Below are 19,045 nucleotides of genomic sequence, written 5' to 3'. Positions count from 1 at the left end.
TTTACCATATGCAATTACAATGAGGCACAATGAAACACCGAAAAGGAATATTCAAAAGGCTACATGACTCGATTCCCTCCATTTTCACATGATTTTTGGGAGTTGCTTTTGCATGTGGGTATTGAGAAAGTACAGCAAACCACTAACCACAACTGTTCCAAGTCAGCTCCAGCATAAACTAGCTTTTGGATCTGATAAATATTTTTCTTATTCTACTTAGCAAGCTGTATATTTCCATCCAAAATAATGTTTAGACACAAGTCACATTACTAAGTACCTACAAATGGACAAAACTGGATCAATCAAAAATGGCTAGAAACAGACAACCAGGCACACCATTATCCTGCAACAGGTCACAGTTTGTTTAAATCAGAAGGTGTACACAGTATTCAATTTATTGTGTTAACTAGAGTGTCTTGCTGTTTCTTTTTTTCGCAAATGGTCATCAAGACAAAAAATAAACAGATGTACATATATGTATATATATATATATATATATATATATATATATATATATATATATATATATAAATATATATCTAGGTCTACTTTAGGACCTCAAAAGTTTCATAGCTCGAATACATATGGATTGAACCATATGCATCGAACTGAAACAATTGAGTCCACACACCCCCGCTACTTAAATATACCAACTCCGAGATCGTACTACATTGAAATAAATGGAAATCTCCACCTACGGAGATTTCCGTTTACATATTCGATGTTTTGCGCTTTCGGTGTACTCGTGTTGAGAAGGACTTTGAGCACATAAAGTAGACCCTATATATATATATATATATATATAAATAAATAAATAAAATACATGCTCTGATATGCACTTTGTTAACAAACGAGTAACATTAAGATAGCACATCTGCTAAACTGAATGAACAACCTGAATGGTCCCAATCATGTGAAAAGAATCAACAGTAAACCTATTTTATTAAAACACTTTTTTTTATTAATTATGGACCATGACCTTATTGAAACACCTGTTAAATCTGCAGATTTGGCAGATGTGTCTTTTGGCCATGCTCCTCCATCTAAAGTACAAGTGTTTACAATACAGCTTCTTTCCACTACTCCAGAGGGTAATGTGTATAAGCAGGCCTCTAAGTAAGAACCACAACCAGAGTTTACTCACTATGCATACTCTCTCAGATAGGAGCTAAAGAACCTGCATCAGCATCAGAAGAAGCAACTTGCAATTCATCATTGACATTGCCACAAGTGAGTAATGCAATTTGCTGTCAACTTCTTTCTTTGACATTAAAGCTGATGGAGATCACTAATTTCAGTTAAGCTGGGACACTTAAAATCTAAAAGTCTGTGACTACCTTATGCAAATAATGTCTTTTTCCTGCCTTTATGTGATTCACAGTTGCCTGCTGATGTGCAAGTGTGGTGTCTGCAGATGGGTTATAAAAAGTGAATCCATATCCTTTCTATCCATTCTACAATCCATTAAGATGCTTAGTTTTGCTGACAGTGTAGCTGTAGCCCACTGTGAGTTGCTCATTTCAAGTCATGACAAAACCTGGTGAGTGCAGCATTGCTCATTGGCCTGGGAGAGGGTAATAAAGGAAGGATAATGTACTTCAACGTCACAGAGCAGCAATTACTGAACAGGGATATAACATTTTGGCGAGTTTATATAGCCCAAAAATGGGAACTGGGGGAAATGTGTGGTCTTCTGTACCTGTAGATACCAAGGTATGTAGAGCCATCACTATACTTGCAACAGGAACCTTTCAAACTGGGGACACACTAAGCATATCACATGCTTCTGCGTCAAGTATATTGTGGCTATTCCTGGAGTTAATCTTGGCACATGGATGAGCATATTTGCTTCCCAGTGTTACCATAGGACCAACTCAATACCATGTATGTGTGCGCCTTCTACAGAATGACAAGCCTTTCTGAAGTACTTGGTGAGGTAGATTATACCCATGTTGCTATAAGGGCTCCATCTGGACAATGGGGGCAGTGGTATTGGGCAGGAAGGGATACCATTATATCAATTGCCAAGCACTGTCCAATACATGGGGGGGTGCATCCCGGCAGTGTCCATGACTCTCAATTTGGCACACAAGATTGCTGAACTACTACTTCCTGCATGGTAGGATTCCTCATGATCACCCACTTGTAAGTGCAACTACTCTAATTTTGTTAATCATAATTATTTCTGCATCTATATAGTGAGACAGGTAACACTGAGTAATCACCCAGTTTTGTTTTCCAGGTCTAGCAGGCTACCCACATGAACCACCAATCTAACTCCCAGGGAATTGCTGAGGAGAACTTTAACACTGCCCTGTCTCAGACACTGATGGTCATTGACTGAGTGTTTGATCTGCTCAAAGTCTGTTTCTCTTGCCCGGGCAAGTCAGGAGTGCCCTTCAGTACCAGCCTGTTACTGCATGAAGGGTGTTTGCCACCTGCTGCATTCTGCAGAACATGATCACGGGTCGGGCTGGTGTGCAACTGCAAAAGCCAGTTATCGACAGCAGCAGGGCAGCTCCCTCTATGATTTGCCCCACCAGTAATGATAAACTGTGGTGACAAACTCATGGCAGTCGCATGGCAACCCCACCCAGCATGCTTATGAACATTATATGGCTGTGCAGTTAAGAGGCAGCATCTAGTCCAAAACTATGAGCCAGGTGTTAAATATGGGCTGTGCTGAGTGCTGCATGGCCAACTTATACTGTACATCAGACATTTCTCCTTCTATCATAAACCAACGTTTATTTTCAGAAAGCATTAGTTGTCATTGTTTATACCGTGTTTAGTGGCACAAGTGTTAGTTATACTGGCAGACTTTGATTTGAAAGATGTTTAGGGCTGTACTGCAAGTGTAACACTACAATGTTACTTCCTGAATTTGTATTTACTTGCTGATAGAAAGATAGTCGATTTTCGATTGCTGCAGCCTTTTTTTAAACTCTTCTGGTCCACTTCCTTTCTTTAGGGAAAATGAATAACTGCAGCGTTCATGCTATCTGCAAAATGACTTCATGGCAAGTAAGTTCTGTAAGATGTCCTACACAATCCCCAGGATTCAATAATGCCTACACTAAGTGTACACTGTTGTGAGTGGACAGACAACACAGACATAACTCACACCTTCTTTCTCCAAATTTTAGTTTTTCTATGGATATTCTTGCAGCTTTAAATACTGACATGGATTTTCATAAAGACTACCACAAAGTGTAGACTACTTATACGCTTAGTGTAATCTTTCTGAGTGACTAGAAAGCACAAAAATGTGATAATGTTCTTGAATTCATATTGTGTACACTTAGTGCAGGCTTTATTGAATCTGACCCAATATCTCCTAAAGACAGTGGGTGATAACCTCAGAGACATCTTGAGCAAGTGCTCTCATGTGAGCTTGATGTTGAGTTGTTCTGATGATAGGATCATTTAGAGCAGAGGAGCTTCTTGCTGTGGGATGTAGACCTTGACTGAGATGAGAGGTTCTATCACTTACTCTGGAAGTTCACCTGCGCTAATTGCCTTTTTCTTCTATGACTCCACTTGAATGCCTGTAGCATTTTTCGGGACACGTGGTGTACTTGTTTAACACGCATGTGGGCAATCCCTCATCCACATTTATCTGCATCCCCAGTATGTGTTTGGCAAGTCCTTACTAGTGTGCATATGGATGCTGAACCATTTGCCATGTGGGGAACCATGCTGGATATGAGGATCATCATGGCATTGTCCCTGGTCTTCAACATTCCCACATACTACTGAATTTCCTCAAGTATACCCTGTAGTACTATGACCACCTCTACCTGACTCTCAGTGGCAGAAGCCTTTACCTGAAGTTTGCCATGGCAAATCTGATGCTGGGCAGACAAGGCCTTGTGTGGTTCTGGAGCAAATGAGAAATATGTCCTCCCCTGGCACCCCTGCATATAGGTGCAACTATGGGTACTGCTGCCTCTGAAAGGGTAGTCGCTTCATTATGGGGTTCAGCATGTGCATAAGAAACAACTCTGATCTGAGATGCATACAAATATGTATCCTGTTTCTTTGGCTTATTTATACTGGTTATTGCTTCTAGCAATTTATATATAGCACTTTTTACTGCTTGCTGCATACTTTTTATTGTATTTTATTGCTATTTTCTGTTCTTGTTAAGCACCTATTTGTTTGTTCTGATTTCCTGCCAAGGTGTATCATATAACTGATTTGTTTGCAGTTAAAAGCATTCTATAGAGTCTCCTTGCTCCTTTATCTGTTTAAAAACTTTCATTTTTTGACTCACTGCTGTGATAAACATTTCTGTAATGTTTACTGTGTAAAAGAGTGTAGGCTACTAGCTTTAGTATTGTTCCGCACCCTCCCTCCCTGTTGGTGCCTAGCTGTTATACTTGGTGGCTTTGCAGTTGCCCACCCCTACTGTAAATTTAATCTGGGACACGCCTCTCAGTCTAGTGTTATTAGCTCATTCTACTTAATACAAAGAGAACATCTGAGAAGGCCAACCCACTTAGTTTCTTTCCTTCTATTCCTCCTTTCTCCCTTTCTTACAAAAATTTTGCCTGAATCTCTTTGTGTTCTGACTGTGCTTCTCAAACATTTTGGAAATACAGAGTATATTTTAGTGCATTTGTTAAAACTGTATTTGCTTTAATATTGCTACAACTCAAGTGCTGTAGGTTGCCCTGCATCTGAATTGTTTTAGTGTGTTTTAGCTTCTTTTCTGTATATGTAGACTAGCTACTTATTCTACTGTATTAGTGCCTCCGTTTTTCAGTTGTGCTCTTACCTTGCTTCATTCAAAAAGTTTTAAATTGCTAATTTTGTGGAGTTTTAATTGCATTTACTGTTTAGGGCTACACACTCAAGTGTGTTAGCCTTTTCTGTGTTTATTTACTATATTCTTGCATTGTTTAGCCTGTTTTAACCAAAAAAAAATACTATCTTGTTTGCTGGTTTCCCACCTTTCCTAGCTAGTATAGTCCAGAACTCAGGCTTTGCTGGTTTCAGGTCTTTATTTTCTGTGTTCAGAGCTATCCAGACCTTGCTGTGGTAGAGGGAAGTCCAGACCCTGTTGTGATAAATGGAAGTGTGGTTTCCAGCTCTGAAATTGTAATTTTTATTAGCCATTTTGGGCTTATTTCTATCCCTTTCAACTTTCTAGCTTAAAAACGAGTGTGTTTGCACATTTTTCGCATCGTACAGCACAGCGGGGCTACGGTTAAACTATTCCAGGTGCCAGAAAGTCTACTCATCAAATTTTCCCTTAGAACTAGCTGGTTTCTCAGTAGCAGCACTAAAATCTGAACCCCTGTGACTAGCACTTGCTCTAGAACCTGATGTAAAGCACTAGGAAGTCTTAAACTGATACAAGCACTCAACTCTCCTTGTTAATAAAGGAGAAATTAATCATAGGCACTAAACAGCCTATAATTGCAAAGTACCTTGCAAAGGTAAGGGAAAACAGCTCTTGTACTTTACAAAAAAGCACCTAAAACAGGCATGTCCAAGGGTCATCTTCCGGTGATTTCTCCTGTCCACCTGATGAATCTGGGCATATTGGGACAATGCAGCAACTGCCTCATGTACACAGACAACCCTCTCCTCCTACCACCCAACACTACAACCTGGGAGAGATGCACTTACATAGCCAAACTGGAAGCAAAGCACTCTCCAGCCAAGACTGTGCTAGACAGTCAAGAGGAAAACGTTAACACCTGCACTACACCTTAAGCAACACATAGCCCTTCAAAACCCACACATAGCAACACTAAACCCACATATGCAGAGGCCCTTAACATTAACCTGACCAAGCAACAAGGACCTCTGAAGCTAAAACGCAAACAAACACCAGTCACAACCAAAGTGACACATAGCTCACAACACCAGTGTGCCACCCAACAACAGCACCTACGGCAAGACAACGTACCCAACACTTTACTCATAGGTGACTCTATAGTCAGGCACACTGATGTCCCACTCACCAGGCTGAGCAAGGAGAAAATTACAGTCAGCTACCTCTCGGGTGCCGGGATCCACCACATAATGCATGCACTCAAGTCACTCCACAACAAGTACAAATACGACTCTGTCATTGTCCATGTTGGAATGAATGAATTGAGATGTACCTCCCTGGACTACATGAAGAGAGACATGGAAGAGCTCTCGGATCATGTGGCCAGGACAGGTATGACCCTAGCCCTGAGCAGCATCCTGCCTTCGCCCATAATGATACTACACTATAAGGACAAAATGATTGACTTCAACAATTTGCTAAGCTTCTGGTGTCATTCAAAGAGGTTACAGTATTTGTCTGCCTGGGACAACATGGTCGACAAACCATGATGCTTTGCCAGAGATGGTCTGCACTTGCCACCCCTGGATTCAGGTTACTGACTAAAGCTCTTGCCACCCCTATAGTGCCTTTTTTAGGCAAGCTTCAAAGGACAAAACCACCACCGTAACAGATATAAGCATGCAAAATCTGAAGGTAATGCTACTCAATGCTAGAAGTCTAAACCTCAAAATGCACTCTCTCGAGGCACTCCTAAAAATGGAGAACATCGATATGTGCAGTAACTGAGACCTGGTTCAAGACACCAGACAGCACCCTGCAATACCAGGCTACAAACTCTTACTACACTTTTCGGCAACCAAACCAAGACCTAAACAAGACAGGTGGAGGTGTCCATATTCACCAAGGTTATTCACACCACCAGGTTAGTTGTCCAACACAATGCATCTGAAATTCTCAAGGTGCAACTAACACTAGGTAATACGGCAATCCAAACTGTTGCTTGCTACAGATCCCCCACCATGCCCCAAGATTCTCACTACACCTTTCTAAACATTCTGGAACATATTAAGATACAGCCAAACGCCCTAATACTGAGTGATTTCAACTACCCTGCCATTAACTGGGAAAACTACTTGGGTAACAACACCTTTTCCCAACGGTTCTTGGAATTCATAAATTCCAATGCCCTGGATCAACTAATCCATTTGTCCCACCAGGGGCTCCAATATCCTAGACCTGGTCATTACCAATATGGGAGATAGATGCTCCACCCCAGTGGGCACCCCCTCATTGGTCAGGTCTGATCATAAGCAAATCACCCTTGACATCCACATCCCCCCCCCCAGTAAGGAAACCTCCATAAAAAACTTCTCCAAAGCCATCTTCATGCTACTTAAGTCAGAAGTGACAAACTTCATAGCACCCATGCAAATGGGAGATGAAAGTTCGACTGCTGAATCCTACACTAAGGCACTGTACGAGCACATCCACTCGTGCATGAATTGTGTCATCCCAAACAGAATGCTCTCCCCCCAAAAAAGGAAGCCAATCTGGTGGTCCCCTGACATAAACAAACTATACAACAGAAGGAAGAAACTGCTGCAGAAAAGAGGAAAATCCCAGGATGCAAAAAACTCCCTTACCAGCCTCAGCCTTAAGTTGAGATCCCTCATAAAATCCTCCAAAGCTAGTTACTAAAATAAAATTGCCAAAGATTCCAAAGACAGCCACAAGGCATTCTATAGTTATGTCAAGAATCTAAATGGCAATGCTCAGATCTGCTCTGAGCTACGACAGAATGGCATTAAATACACTGATCCCAAGGATACGGCCAATATCCTGGCAGATCAATTTAGTGCCAACTTCACCCCCCACCCCCTAAAGGGCCTATCTCGATACCAAAATATTGCCAAATTCCGGTAATCACGGTCACACAGGTAGAAACCACACTCTCCAAAGCTAAGAATACAGCATCCATGGGACCAGATGACATCCCGGGCTGTGTACTACATGAACTACAAAATGAACTGGCACCTCACCTAAGTATCATATTTAATAATAGCCTCACCTCAGCCTTTGTGCCCACTGGGTGGCGCACAGCTACAGTTATCCCACTCCACAAGGGGGGATCCACCTTGGCTCCCGGGAACTGCCGTCTCAGTCTGACTAGCCTGATCTGCAAGGGTATGGAACGCATCATCATGGAACTTATAAACAAAGACACTGGCAACCGTCAAACATTGGACCCCACCCAGTTTGGGCTTGTGAAGGGCCGATCTTGTCTCCTGAACCCGATTGACTTCTTCCAATCAGTCTCCAGAGCTGTAGACGAGGGTAAGGTGGTCCACAAAGCATATCTGGACCCGCCAAGGCCTTCAACACCATCCCCCACTCTGGAATCATAGATAAACTTACTAAGCTGGGCATAAATCCCTACGTCACTCGATGGGTTACCAACAGACTTACTGACAGAACCCACATTGTAAAAGTGGCAGACTCCAAATCCAGCTCCAGACACATGACAAGTGGAGCACCTCAGGGTTCAGTCCTGGGACCACTCTTGTTTAGCATCTACTTCTCTGAAGTACAGACCAACACTAAGGGACTCTGGCTAACAAAGTTCACAGATGACCGCAAACTGGGAGCCATTATTGAATCCCCAAATGATGTGGATAGTCTACAAAAGGGCCTTACAGAAACAGATGCTTGGTGCCAGAGCCATGGGCTCAAGCTTAACGCCAAGAAATGTATAGTTATCCCCTTTGGGGAAAAACATGTACCCATGAATTACCACATAGGTGGCAGTACACTAAACATTGAAAGTGTGATGAGAGATTCAGGGACACAGGTGGACAGTGGTTTCACCTTCAATAACCACATCGCCGCAACAGTCAGGTAATCCTTCTATGTGGCACACCTCATCACTAAGGGTTTTTCATCCAGAAAAAAGGGAGGTCATTGTCCTACTGTACTCAGCCCTCATTAGACCCATTATAGAGTACAACGCCCCATTTGGTATGTACCTCACAAGACATCTGCAACAGCTGGAAAGGCCACAGAAATACCTCACTAAAAGAATCACAGGCCTAAAGCAGATGCCCTATGCTGAATGTCTAAAAACATTCCAGCTATACTCTGTGGCATATCGTCGACTCAGAGGCAATCTCTGCTTAACATACAAGGCCATGTCAACCCCTGAGCAGTTAGACATGCTCCACAAAGAAATCCCAACCCCTCACAGCCACACGCTCCACGGATCTAAACCTTGTCATCAGAATGACCAAAACATGCTGGAGGGATAGGTTCCTGACCCAGGGACTCCCCAGTACTCTGGAATAGACTGCCCATACATGTCAAGCAGAGCGCCTCCTTAGCCCTCTTCAAAAGGAACCTTGATGATTGGATGGGAGATGGGAAATTCACCCCGGGGATCATGTCAGTTGCCCTGCTAGACAGGGGTCCAGGGAAGTAAACATTGTGGGAAAAAATATCCGGGGAATTGTTTGGCTAGGCTTGTATAAGCCCTAGGGCCAATAGGTTCATAGGTTGGTACTAGGCTATGTTGAGTTACATGGTGTCCTTCCTTGCTCTAATGTCATTTCCTCATTTTCTTGTGTGTGTGTACCTGTGTCAGTGCCTACGGACTCATCCACCTTCTGTGAGGTAGAAGGTCTTGCCAGTACACTTTGCAACTGTGTGCCAGTGTTCTGAGGCTAAGTCATGAGAATGTGAATTATGGCATCAACGGACAGCCATTCTAATGCCAACATCAGCCTGCAGTGGTGTAGCACGACATGCAAGTGTTTCTTGTGTTGACCCTGTGAAGAAATATGTCAAGATGTGGTTAATGTGAGCTGTGACGCTTAAATGATATTTTTCTTAAAAGGTTATGATGTCTACACTTACCATACAGTGTCTGTACCACACCTGATGTTGACAGAGTACCGGACATGTACACCGGTATCATGCCAAGTATACCTAGAGTGATAATAATAAAACCAAACAAACATTAACTTTTTATACTGCATGATTGTTGATGTTGGTGTCTGAAAGCACTGGTGTCAACACCACCTTGGATGATCCTACAGCATCCTCTTTTGCACTGCCTCTAATAGAGAAGGTACTCTTCATCTGGTGTTAAAGGTTTGACTGTGGAAGGCCTACTGCTAGTGCTGTTACTCACAACTACATTCAGCATGTCCCACAATGTCATTAGCTCATCTCCTACACTTTGCTGAGATGATGTTCCTTCCCCAACAGCATTTATGTCAGTTGCTACTCGATTCCATGCAGTATAACAGGGCACAGTATCACAGCAGAGATGACCTCTCTCTCATGACTCCTTAAGTATGGGTTTACTCAAAAAAGGAAATAAAATTACACTGAATAATTACACAGCAGATTTAAACTTGCCAGGTTGCCAAGGCAAATGTTGCTTTCCATTTTGTTCAATTAGGCTAAGGGCAGTTACCACAACATTTCCCCATACACTGGATATACACGCACAAAACAGGGGGAGCAGGATACAACCCCATCTGGAAACTCCAACTGCTTGAATGATGGAATGTTGATACCCTTTAGGCATCTTTTTTCCTGAGGATGTGCTGCAGGCAGAGGGAAGCAAGAAAACCTTCCACTATAGAAATCACACTTGTGAGTGGAAAAGATTTTCTAGCTGGTGCCAGATAACCAGGATCTTCTTCAGCCCAGCCTGCCTCCGGTTCTTGATTGTTTGTGCAAATTGTTGTCCAATGGTCTGTCAAATTCATCTTTCAAGGTACATTTGTAAGCCATTTCTGGTCATCTTCCTTTGGAACAGCCCCTTTCTAATGATGCCCAAGGGGTTTTACATACTTGGCCACCTAGAAAAAAGGCAGCACCTCCTTAGGATCTTAATTTTATACATAGGAAGTTTGTTCCGTCTCCATTTGAGCCAGCCCATCAAGCTAATCTGCAATTCTTAACATGGAAGATTGTAATTCAGAAACTCTCAAAGCAGATGTCAGAGCCCATCTCTTTTTTCACAAGGACAGGTTTTCTCAGACAACAAACTCTACCTTTATGCCTAAAATCCTCCGAGTTTACTTTAAGCTAGATTACTGATCTCCCAGTCTTCTTTCCCATATCAAAGAACAAGGGAGAAAGGATTCTTCGCTCACTGAATTTTCACAGAGAGCTTGGGTACTTATCTAGACAAAACTTGAACTTTCAAGAAAGCTGACAAGCTGTTTGCCTGCTATCAATGTTAAGACAAAAGGACAAATGACAAAGTTGCCTATTTCTAGATGGTTGTTTCAAGCAATTACTTTTTTTTTGTTATAATCACCACAATAAGCCACTTCCAGACAGAGTTATAGCCCATTCACTTAAGTGGTGGCTTTTTGGAAGGGGTGGACACCAGAAATATTCTAGAGGTAGCAATTTGATCCACTGTGTATACCTTTTTAGCACTATGAATAATGGAATCCTTTTCCAGGTCCAGGACTGGTTTTGTTAGGACCATTCTTTGAGACTCCTAAATTCCAAGTTATTGGTCTCTTCCCTTTTTTTCTCCTGGCTAAGCTTTGTTAGTCTATTCATTGAGGTTAGGCTACTTCAACAGTGATCTGTGTTTTGAACATAGCACAGTTGCACATACCATAACAGTGGATATTCTAATAGATCATGGTTGCAGCAGACGTCCCGCACTCCAGCCCCTTTTTTCCTGGCTAGTGTTCTTTTTCTTGTTGTCAGGGTATGATTGTTGCTTCACACATTTCTGTATATAGTTTACGGTTGGCTTTGTTTCACAGCCTTTGTCTCCCTCCAGGGCATAAAATGTTTTGAAGCTTTCCGCACTTCAACTGCCTTTTATTTGGAGCTCTGTGTGAGCACCTGGTAGTCCCAGCACATAAAAAGTGCCCACAGCTTTGTGAAGCTGACTTGTATACCTTAGGTTACTGCAACAATGTGCTATTTTATTGTAAGTTTACTTACTCAGCTTTACTTTTCTTACCATCTGCTTTACTTCTGCCTAGCTGAGTTTGTCAAAATAAAAAGAATCAAATGTTCCACTTTTGACAAAGACAGAAAACGCAGAAGGGTGCCACCGACTACTGAAGACAATCCACTTCCATAACAAATCTATAATTTTCCCAAGGTGAAGCAATGTTGAAGTAAGAATTTTCAATTTGGGAGAGATCAGTACCCAATACAAGGTGTGTGTGTGTGTGTGTGTGTGTGTGTGTGTGTGTGTGTGTGTGTGTGGGGTGGGGGGGGGGGGTGCCACGAGCAAAGGAACTTATCTGCGGTTTCATAGGGTTCTGTTTCTTGGGCATAAAGAAATGTATCTGTCTCTCTGTTTCCTATGTATAAAGAAATGTATCAATGAGGCTGACAACCTCCAATAAAGAAAAAAAGTGGCTTGTAACTGGTCTACTCATTAGGGTATGCTATAAATGAAATGTTATGGTGGTCAGTTTTTTTCTTACTACTTTAGCCAATTCATGTCCATTGATGGTAGGGGCTGCAGCAGTCTATCCTGGCAAGAAAGACAGAGACAAAACAAAAATGTATTAGCACTGGCAATCCACCTGTCAGCAGGTCTTAGTAGAAAAAATGAATGCGCCAACAGAACACATATAAACTTAAACACGGAAAGAATGGGTGAACTCCACAAAAGCACCTCAGCAAAAAAAAAAAAAAAAAGAAATAAGGAACCAATTGCCAGTGATGGGTAGTATAACACCAGATGTCATGGCCACTAATGGTATATCAGTGAGTTTGAATGAGCTCACTGCGAGGGGCTTCTCTTCCCAAAGTGGAAATCCCCCCTTTTCTTTAACTGGCAGTGACCCAGAGTTGACTAAATAAGGGAGTAGAGGCATGTCCCTGTATAAAAGCTCCTTGTTGAATTCATTTTTCAAATTCAAACTAGTCTGCACAAGTGAAATGGAACCGGCAGAAAGCTAACAGATGCAGTACTGTGCCACACCAATAAATATTACATAACTGATATTGCACATAAGATAAACAACATATGCAAACAATGTGAAAACAAAAACTGCAATAAGTTGTTGTCTCTTTCGGCTTATCCCGGTTAGGGGTCGCCACAGCGGAACTCTGGTCCGCTAATGTTTGGTAGTGGATTTTTACGTGCCGAGTTACCAGCCCTGACGCACAACCTTCAACAAAGGCATGCCCATTCACGCATGCCTCCACACAGAAGATGCTCTAGCTGAGAATCGAACGGGACAACGTCTTGCTGTGAGGCGACAATGCTACCGCAGCACCAAAGACTGCAAAAAGATGATGGAAAAAACAGTGGAATATTAAGTGTTGCAAAATTCTAAAAGACTTTACCTGGCCAAAATTCTGAAAACTATATACTATAAACTACATCTACAAATTGAGAATTTATTCCAAGAACCATTGATCTTATCTTGTAGCGCTTAAAATTAGACAACATCAAGCTAGAGGCTGAGTTAGGTAAACATTACTTTTTTTTTGGGGGGGGGGGGATTATGGCAAAACCATTCAAGAGCTTTAAAAAAAAATGATGATTCAGAAGTCATATTAATAAAATAATCATAACACAATGAACACAATTTAGAAGAAATCCAAGATATTTTTTAATAATGAAAAACTTGTACATTTATGCATTTAACACATTCAATTATCAATGTCCTAAGCACTGTACAAATATATACATATAGCAAAAAAAAAAAAAATAATAATATATATGTATTAAAAGTAGTGCGTCAAAGTCACATGTAAGAAATCATAAATAATTTAAAATTAAAAAATTAGAAAGCTAATAAAATGGATGCAGTTTCCCTGGTAGGTTCTGCATACATTGAATTTAATTTATCTTATTTGCTGACTGGGAAAGTCTAACTGGGCAAAACTACCAATTTAAAAGAGAGGCTCACGGAGAAAAGCACCACAAGACAGAAATTATGAATGATAGTAATATACAGTACATAGAACAGAAGGCGGCACACACACACATTTTTACAGAGCCAGATCATGGTCAAATGGGGCCTTAGGCAGGTTAATGGCTAGTGTCACCCCCCCTCTCCCGCAGCCATTCCAGTGTCCCATTACTTGGCTCTCTCCACACTTACCATAAACACTGTTCAAACCTGTCAGTGTGCATGCCATTTCCTTCTTTACTTCTACAGTGATTACAGCAATTTGGATTTAAATTTAAAACTTTTATTTCAAATTTTACAGTGCATCTCCGATGGACATTTGTTAAACAAAACAATACAATCTTACAATGAAAACAGACTTAGCATTAAAAGTAAACTTCTCTGCCCTTAAAACTCACATTCATTGAAATGGCATTGAAACCCATATTCAAAGAAAATGCATCTGGCCACTGGTGGATAAAGTTTACACTTGGGCTGCTTTCAAACCATAGGCACCTTGCACACATTTTTAGGACCATGTATACATGAATGTGTTTTTTGACTCACCTTCTTAATTGTATTAAATCATATTCCTTGCATAATACAGAACCACTTGTGTGTTTTAAATTTGTAACTTTGAACATTTTTCCAGTAAGCAATGAAACAAAAAGTGCAAACCAATAATGACAAAACTGCCCATTTCAGAAAATTTCAACCATAAAAGGCCACTCAAACTTCTGTCATTACAATCCACCAACATCAGTCAATATGCACAATCCCTGCAGAAGTGATCTGAATAAGAGATCTGCAACCAGTGAAGAAGTTACTACTTGCAAGCTTCATCTACAAATTCAGTGCCTGCTGCCCTTGAAGACTAAATTGCCTGTGTTACCATTTTCTTTAATGTAAGTTGGTAATACTACAATATGGAAAGGATGTCAAACAGATAATAGGTTCATAGTTGCAAGGCATCTCATCCGAAGGAGGACACACTCAGGACTGTAGCGCCCTCTTCATTAAAATCAGTATCAAAATCCATCTACATGGTGTGGTAGTAGGACCCACAGCCTTCTGCATTAAAAGCAAGTACGCAACCTGTTGGGCTAACAATGCTTTCAAATTTTCTAGCACAGTGATGACCATTTGATAAAAAAAATAGTTCCACATTGAAAACACACACAGTATGAGCAGCAGTAAACTTTTCTTCCCTTAAAGCTCACAATTCTTTGAAAATGCACTGAAACTCACAATTCCTTGAAAATGCACTGAAGCTCATACTTCCTTGAAAATGCAGTGAAACTCAGTGTGGTAGTTGATGTAGGGGATTTGGGCTCTTGTCTCCTGTAACCTAAGGTACAGAGTTTTAGCCTGGTCAAACTAACGAACCTCCAGCTCTAACTAGGGCATTATATGCACACGCACACACAGAACACCTTACCTTATCAATGGAAGAAGCAGGAACGGTGTTTAAATTCTGTGCCTAGGATGTGGAATAGAAGCAGCAGCAAACGTGCATCAATGCAAGCAACAGTAGGACAATGTAAAAGTTGCACGCAGAGGGTGTTTATTAGTTCTTAAAGATGAACGCCCTTAAAGACTTGTCTTTTTTTTATTTTTTAATTAAAAAGTAAATGTTGTGGCACCCCCCCCCCTCCTTTGCCAGAAGGCTCTTCCCAGCAAAGGTGCTCTAAGTGACTGCCTAGGGTACCTAGTGCTGGATCCAGCTCTGCATTGTTATAAAAAACACTGTATAGTAGATGAATTTTTGCAATATAACAAGCGTAACAATCAAGCTATTATATACACTGCAGGTAGTTACAGAAGAAGGTACAGGATGAGGAGGAGGGACAGGGAGATGCGTTTGAAAATGCATTACTATTACTGTTATAACATTAAAGAAAAAAGAAAAAGGTGCTAGGCAGTATGATGAGTCAGTTAGCCTGGGCTTGTGCAGGAGCATAGTCAGAGGAATTGTTTAGATAGTGCTTGAGCTTGATTTTGAAGCTGGTAAGGTTTATTATTTTTAGATGGGCAGAACACTATTCCAGAGTTTGGATACTTAATTAGAATATAGTGAATTTACAGCACTAATATTAAAACTTAGTAGTGATAAGAAGACATTTGTTGCTTGGTCTCTGGTTGCTAAGCAGTGCTGAAGGGCTCAGTTTTCAGAACTGTGCATTAGGTTATGTATTTTAAATGATAGTGTAGTTTGAGTCTGTTTAGGAGTTACAGGGCTGTACAATGGTGAGTTTAGAAGAAAGGTTAGCAAAGAATTGCTATTTTTGTTAGACCATGAATCTAGTTTTGCTTTTTGTGTTGTGTATAGGTTGGTGAGTACTTGAGATGCCTAAAGAAGTCAGGGTGAAAGATAGCTTACTGCAGTAGTTTTTTTCTAGTATTGCTGGTGAGGTACAGTTCAGTCCTATAGAGAGAAGCACATTTTTTTTTTTTTTTTTTACAGATGCTCCTGAAAAGATGGCATTATTAAATGCAACATAAAAGAGTGAGTGCTAAGTGAAGCTAAGGATCATAGGGCAATATAAGTGAGACTAAAGCCAAAAGCAAAGATTATAAAGTATACAGGAGACGTACCACTTTTGGGAACATAAGTTAGATCAATGCTGCATCTATAGTTATTATTCTATACTTCCACCAATTTATCTGGTTAAAACAACTAAATCACTGAGGGACACGAGCTACTGTGCAGAAATAAGGCATTTTACATTTAACTGCACTTATACTTTTGCAAACCCTCCATCCCATTTTGTAATGCAAAATAATACTTGCACTAAATTACACTGTAAATATTTACTATACTAAACTTATCAACTGATAAATTACTAAAACTTTGCACAATGCCTTGCAAAACCATCTGGAATGCAGTGGATAACTTACTACCTCAGGTTCAAGATCTACTTTACAGAACCTGCCCTACCAGTATGTAACTCATTGATCCTGGTCTACTGAAAGCAGTAACTGGAGTTTAAGGTAAATGTGAATGCAATACATTAAAAAAATCACTGCTTCATGTCCAAAATCTGTTTTACAGATCCTACTCTTTCAAGTCCAAAATCTGCTGACCAGATCCTACCTTACCAGCAGAAAGTCAATGAGCCAAGTGTGAAACAAGCAGTAACTGAAGTTTAGGGGAGATATAAAGGTGGATGAGGTCAAGCCTATACAAAGGTGTAGTGCAAAGACTGAATACAGGAGCAGTGTCATCCAAAGCCACAGTAAGAAATATGATGTGTTCTACAAGGGTACCACTTAGGGTCTTCACTTGTATGAGTGTCAAGTGAAACAGAGAAAAATGTGCTACCAAAGACAATAAATGCAGTTTTGTTCCCACTGACTAACTTAATTCAATGTTACTGCTATGTTACCTGGAGAGCGATACCAGTGTGGATTATTTGGATGAGTGATGCACATGCGCCAGAGGCCCATAGTGCCATTCCACTGGAACAGATGTTCTGCAAATACCTTTTCATCAAATTCACCAGTGCTAAACTCTTCTGCTGTGGGTACATTGGTGGTGTTGTCTAGTGAAGCAAAAGGTGGACTCTGGTACTCATACCAGAAATCTGTTCCAATTGAGGCCGCAATGTAGATTGTGGAGATGATACTTAGTACACAAGCAATAACAAGAGCTGTAGCAAAACGGTTGTCCATCATTCCTGCCTGGAATTGTGTGTATCAAATGAACCTGGAAAGAAAGTAAAAAGCTGAAAAGTAATAAATGAATTAAACTTAAGTATATTACTAACCAGAAGGAAGATGCAACACAGGACCCTTTTTACATTGTTTTACATTTCTTACTTCTTTTTCATACCTAGTACCCTTGCTTTTAATTTCATAGCTTGTAAAATTCACTACTAACCAAACAGTATTTCCTTCCCACTACCCCAAAAACTTTACAAATTCTTCATTTCTAGTTTAGAACTGTAGAAGTCATTGGTACATCATCACAGCTGCATCCACCTGGATACAAATGGTTTTAGATCCATTTATGCTACAAAGACCCCTTCTGTACTTGGCATGACCTATGTCCTGAAAACCTGTTGTGTTCATGTTTTTAAAATCTGAGTGCCACATTATCTACCAACAGTTATGCAAGTTTAAATTTGCTGTTGTAACTTGATACCAAGACCTACTGCATTTTTCATACTCCCTTCATTGAAGCAGGTACTGCAGTACATGTTATAGAAACACACTAGAACAACATTAATGAAATTCCTATAAGTGCCCAAAGTTTACCATGCAAATTGACTTACAGTAAAGGTGTGTATATAAACTGGTTCCAAATCATGTACACTACAGAAATATTAAAAAATATATATATATATATATATATATATATATATATATATATATATATATATATATATATCTATATAGTTCTATACATCTATATAGAGATCTATATCTATCTATCTATCTATCTATATCTATCTATATATATATATATATATATATATATATATATATGTATATATATATATATATATATATATATATATCCATTTACACAAATATATAATGCAAACTGCAGAGAATAAAGAATGGACCACTGAAGGGCACGAATCTGTGCGTCCACCAAGCTGAGGATAACAATGCTGTTTATTATGACCAACAAATTAAAAATAATAAATAAGATGAGCACTTTTGGACCTAAATGGTCCTTTATCAGATCTATTAAAACATGACGACTCAACTTTAAAGATGTTAGACAGCCAATAAACAACACGCATCAATTGTATAACCAACAGAAAACTATACCACTGGCTCTTAAACAGAAAATAACCAATACTTGTAAGATCTAACACAAAATGCAAAGTACATAGTGCATTGCATAGAATTCCTCGTGCGATTCCCGATTAAAAAACAATCATGCGCTCCAACTAACTAACTAATCCAATCCCAAACAACCGCTGTATGCCCAAGCCCAGGCAGTCTACTCCAGTCAGAGCTTTAGGAGGGACCCCATTCCAAATACCTTTGGCTAGGGTTCACCTTGACTGGGAGAGTGGAAAAGGAAGCCAGCAAATAGGTGTGTTTGAGGATATCCCTGCAGATGTCCTGATAGGGAATGATTTTGATAAGGCATTACCATGTGTTTGTGCAGTTACATGTAGTTATGTTGGAGACAAGCATGTGGGTCTGGTAGCCTGGTGGAGACCCAGACAGACCGCATACTTGCAGCCAGGACTGGTGAGATGGTTACTTCAGGGAAGGAACTACTCTGTAGCAGCAAGACTGAAAATGAGCCACAGCTGCTTGTGGGTACTGATGTTGGGCAGAGTGACTGCAAGGCCAGAGGTCAGTAGTAGTACCCAGGCAGACAGTGAGGCACCACTGTTAGAGA

At 40.4% G+C, this 19,045-nt stretch overlaps 1 protein-coding gene across 2 annotated transcripts in view; it reads right to left on the bottom strand.

The window, feature by feature from the left end:
- The window catches only part of CLDND1 (claudin domain containing 1), a 124,904-nt gene that overhangs the window by 88,947 nt on the left and 16,912 nt on the right, over nt 1–19,045 (bottom strand). For both annotated transcript variants that reach the window (XM_044084054.1, XM_044084053.1), the window contains exon 2: nt 17,067–17,386. In XM_044084054.1, the coding sequence (XP_043939989.1) occupies nt 17,067–17,355 (289 nt within the window). In that variant the 5' untranslated portion in view covers nt 17,356–17,386. The remainder of the gene's footprint in view (nt 1–17,066; nt 17,387–19,045) is intronic.

This window comes from Protopterus annectens, chromosome 9.part0, assembly GCF_019279795.1.
Source record: "Protopterus annectens isolate FY-2018-M chromosome 9.part0, PAN1.0, whole genome shotgun sequence".
NCBI classification, from domain to species: domain Eukaryota; kingdom Metazoa; phylum Chordata; order Ceratodontiformes; family Protopteridae; genus Protopterus; species Protopterus annectens.
The sequence above is the reverse complement of the archived record's forward strand: the minus strand, read 5'-3'. Positions and strand labels throughout refer to the sequence as shown.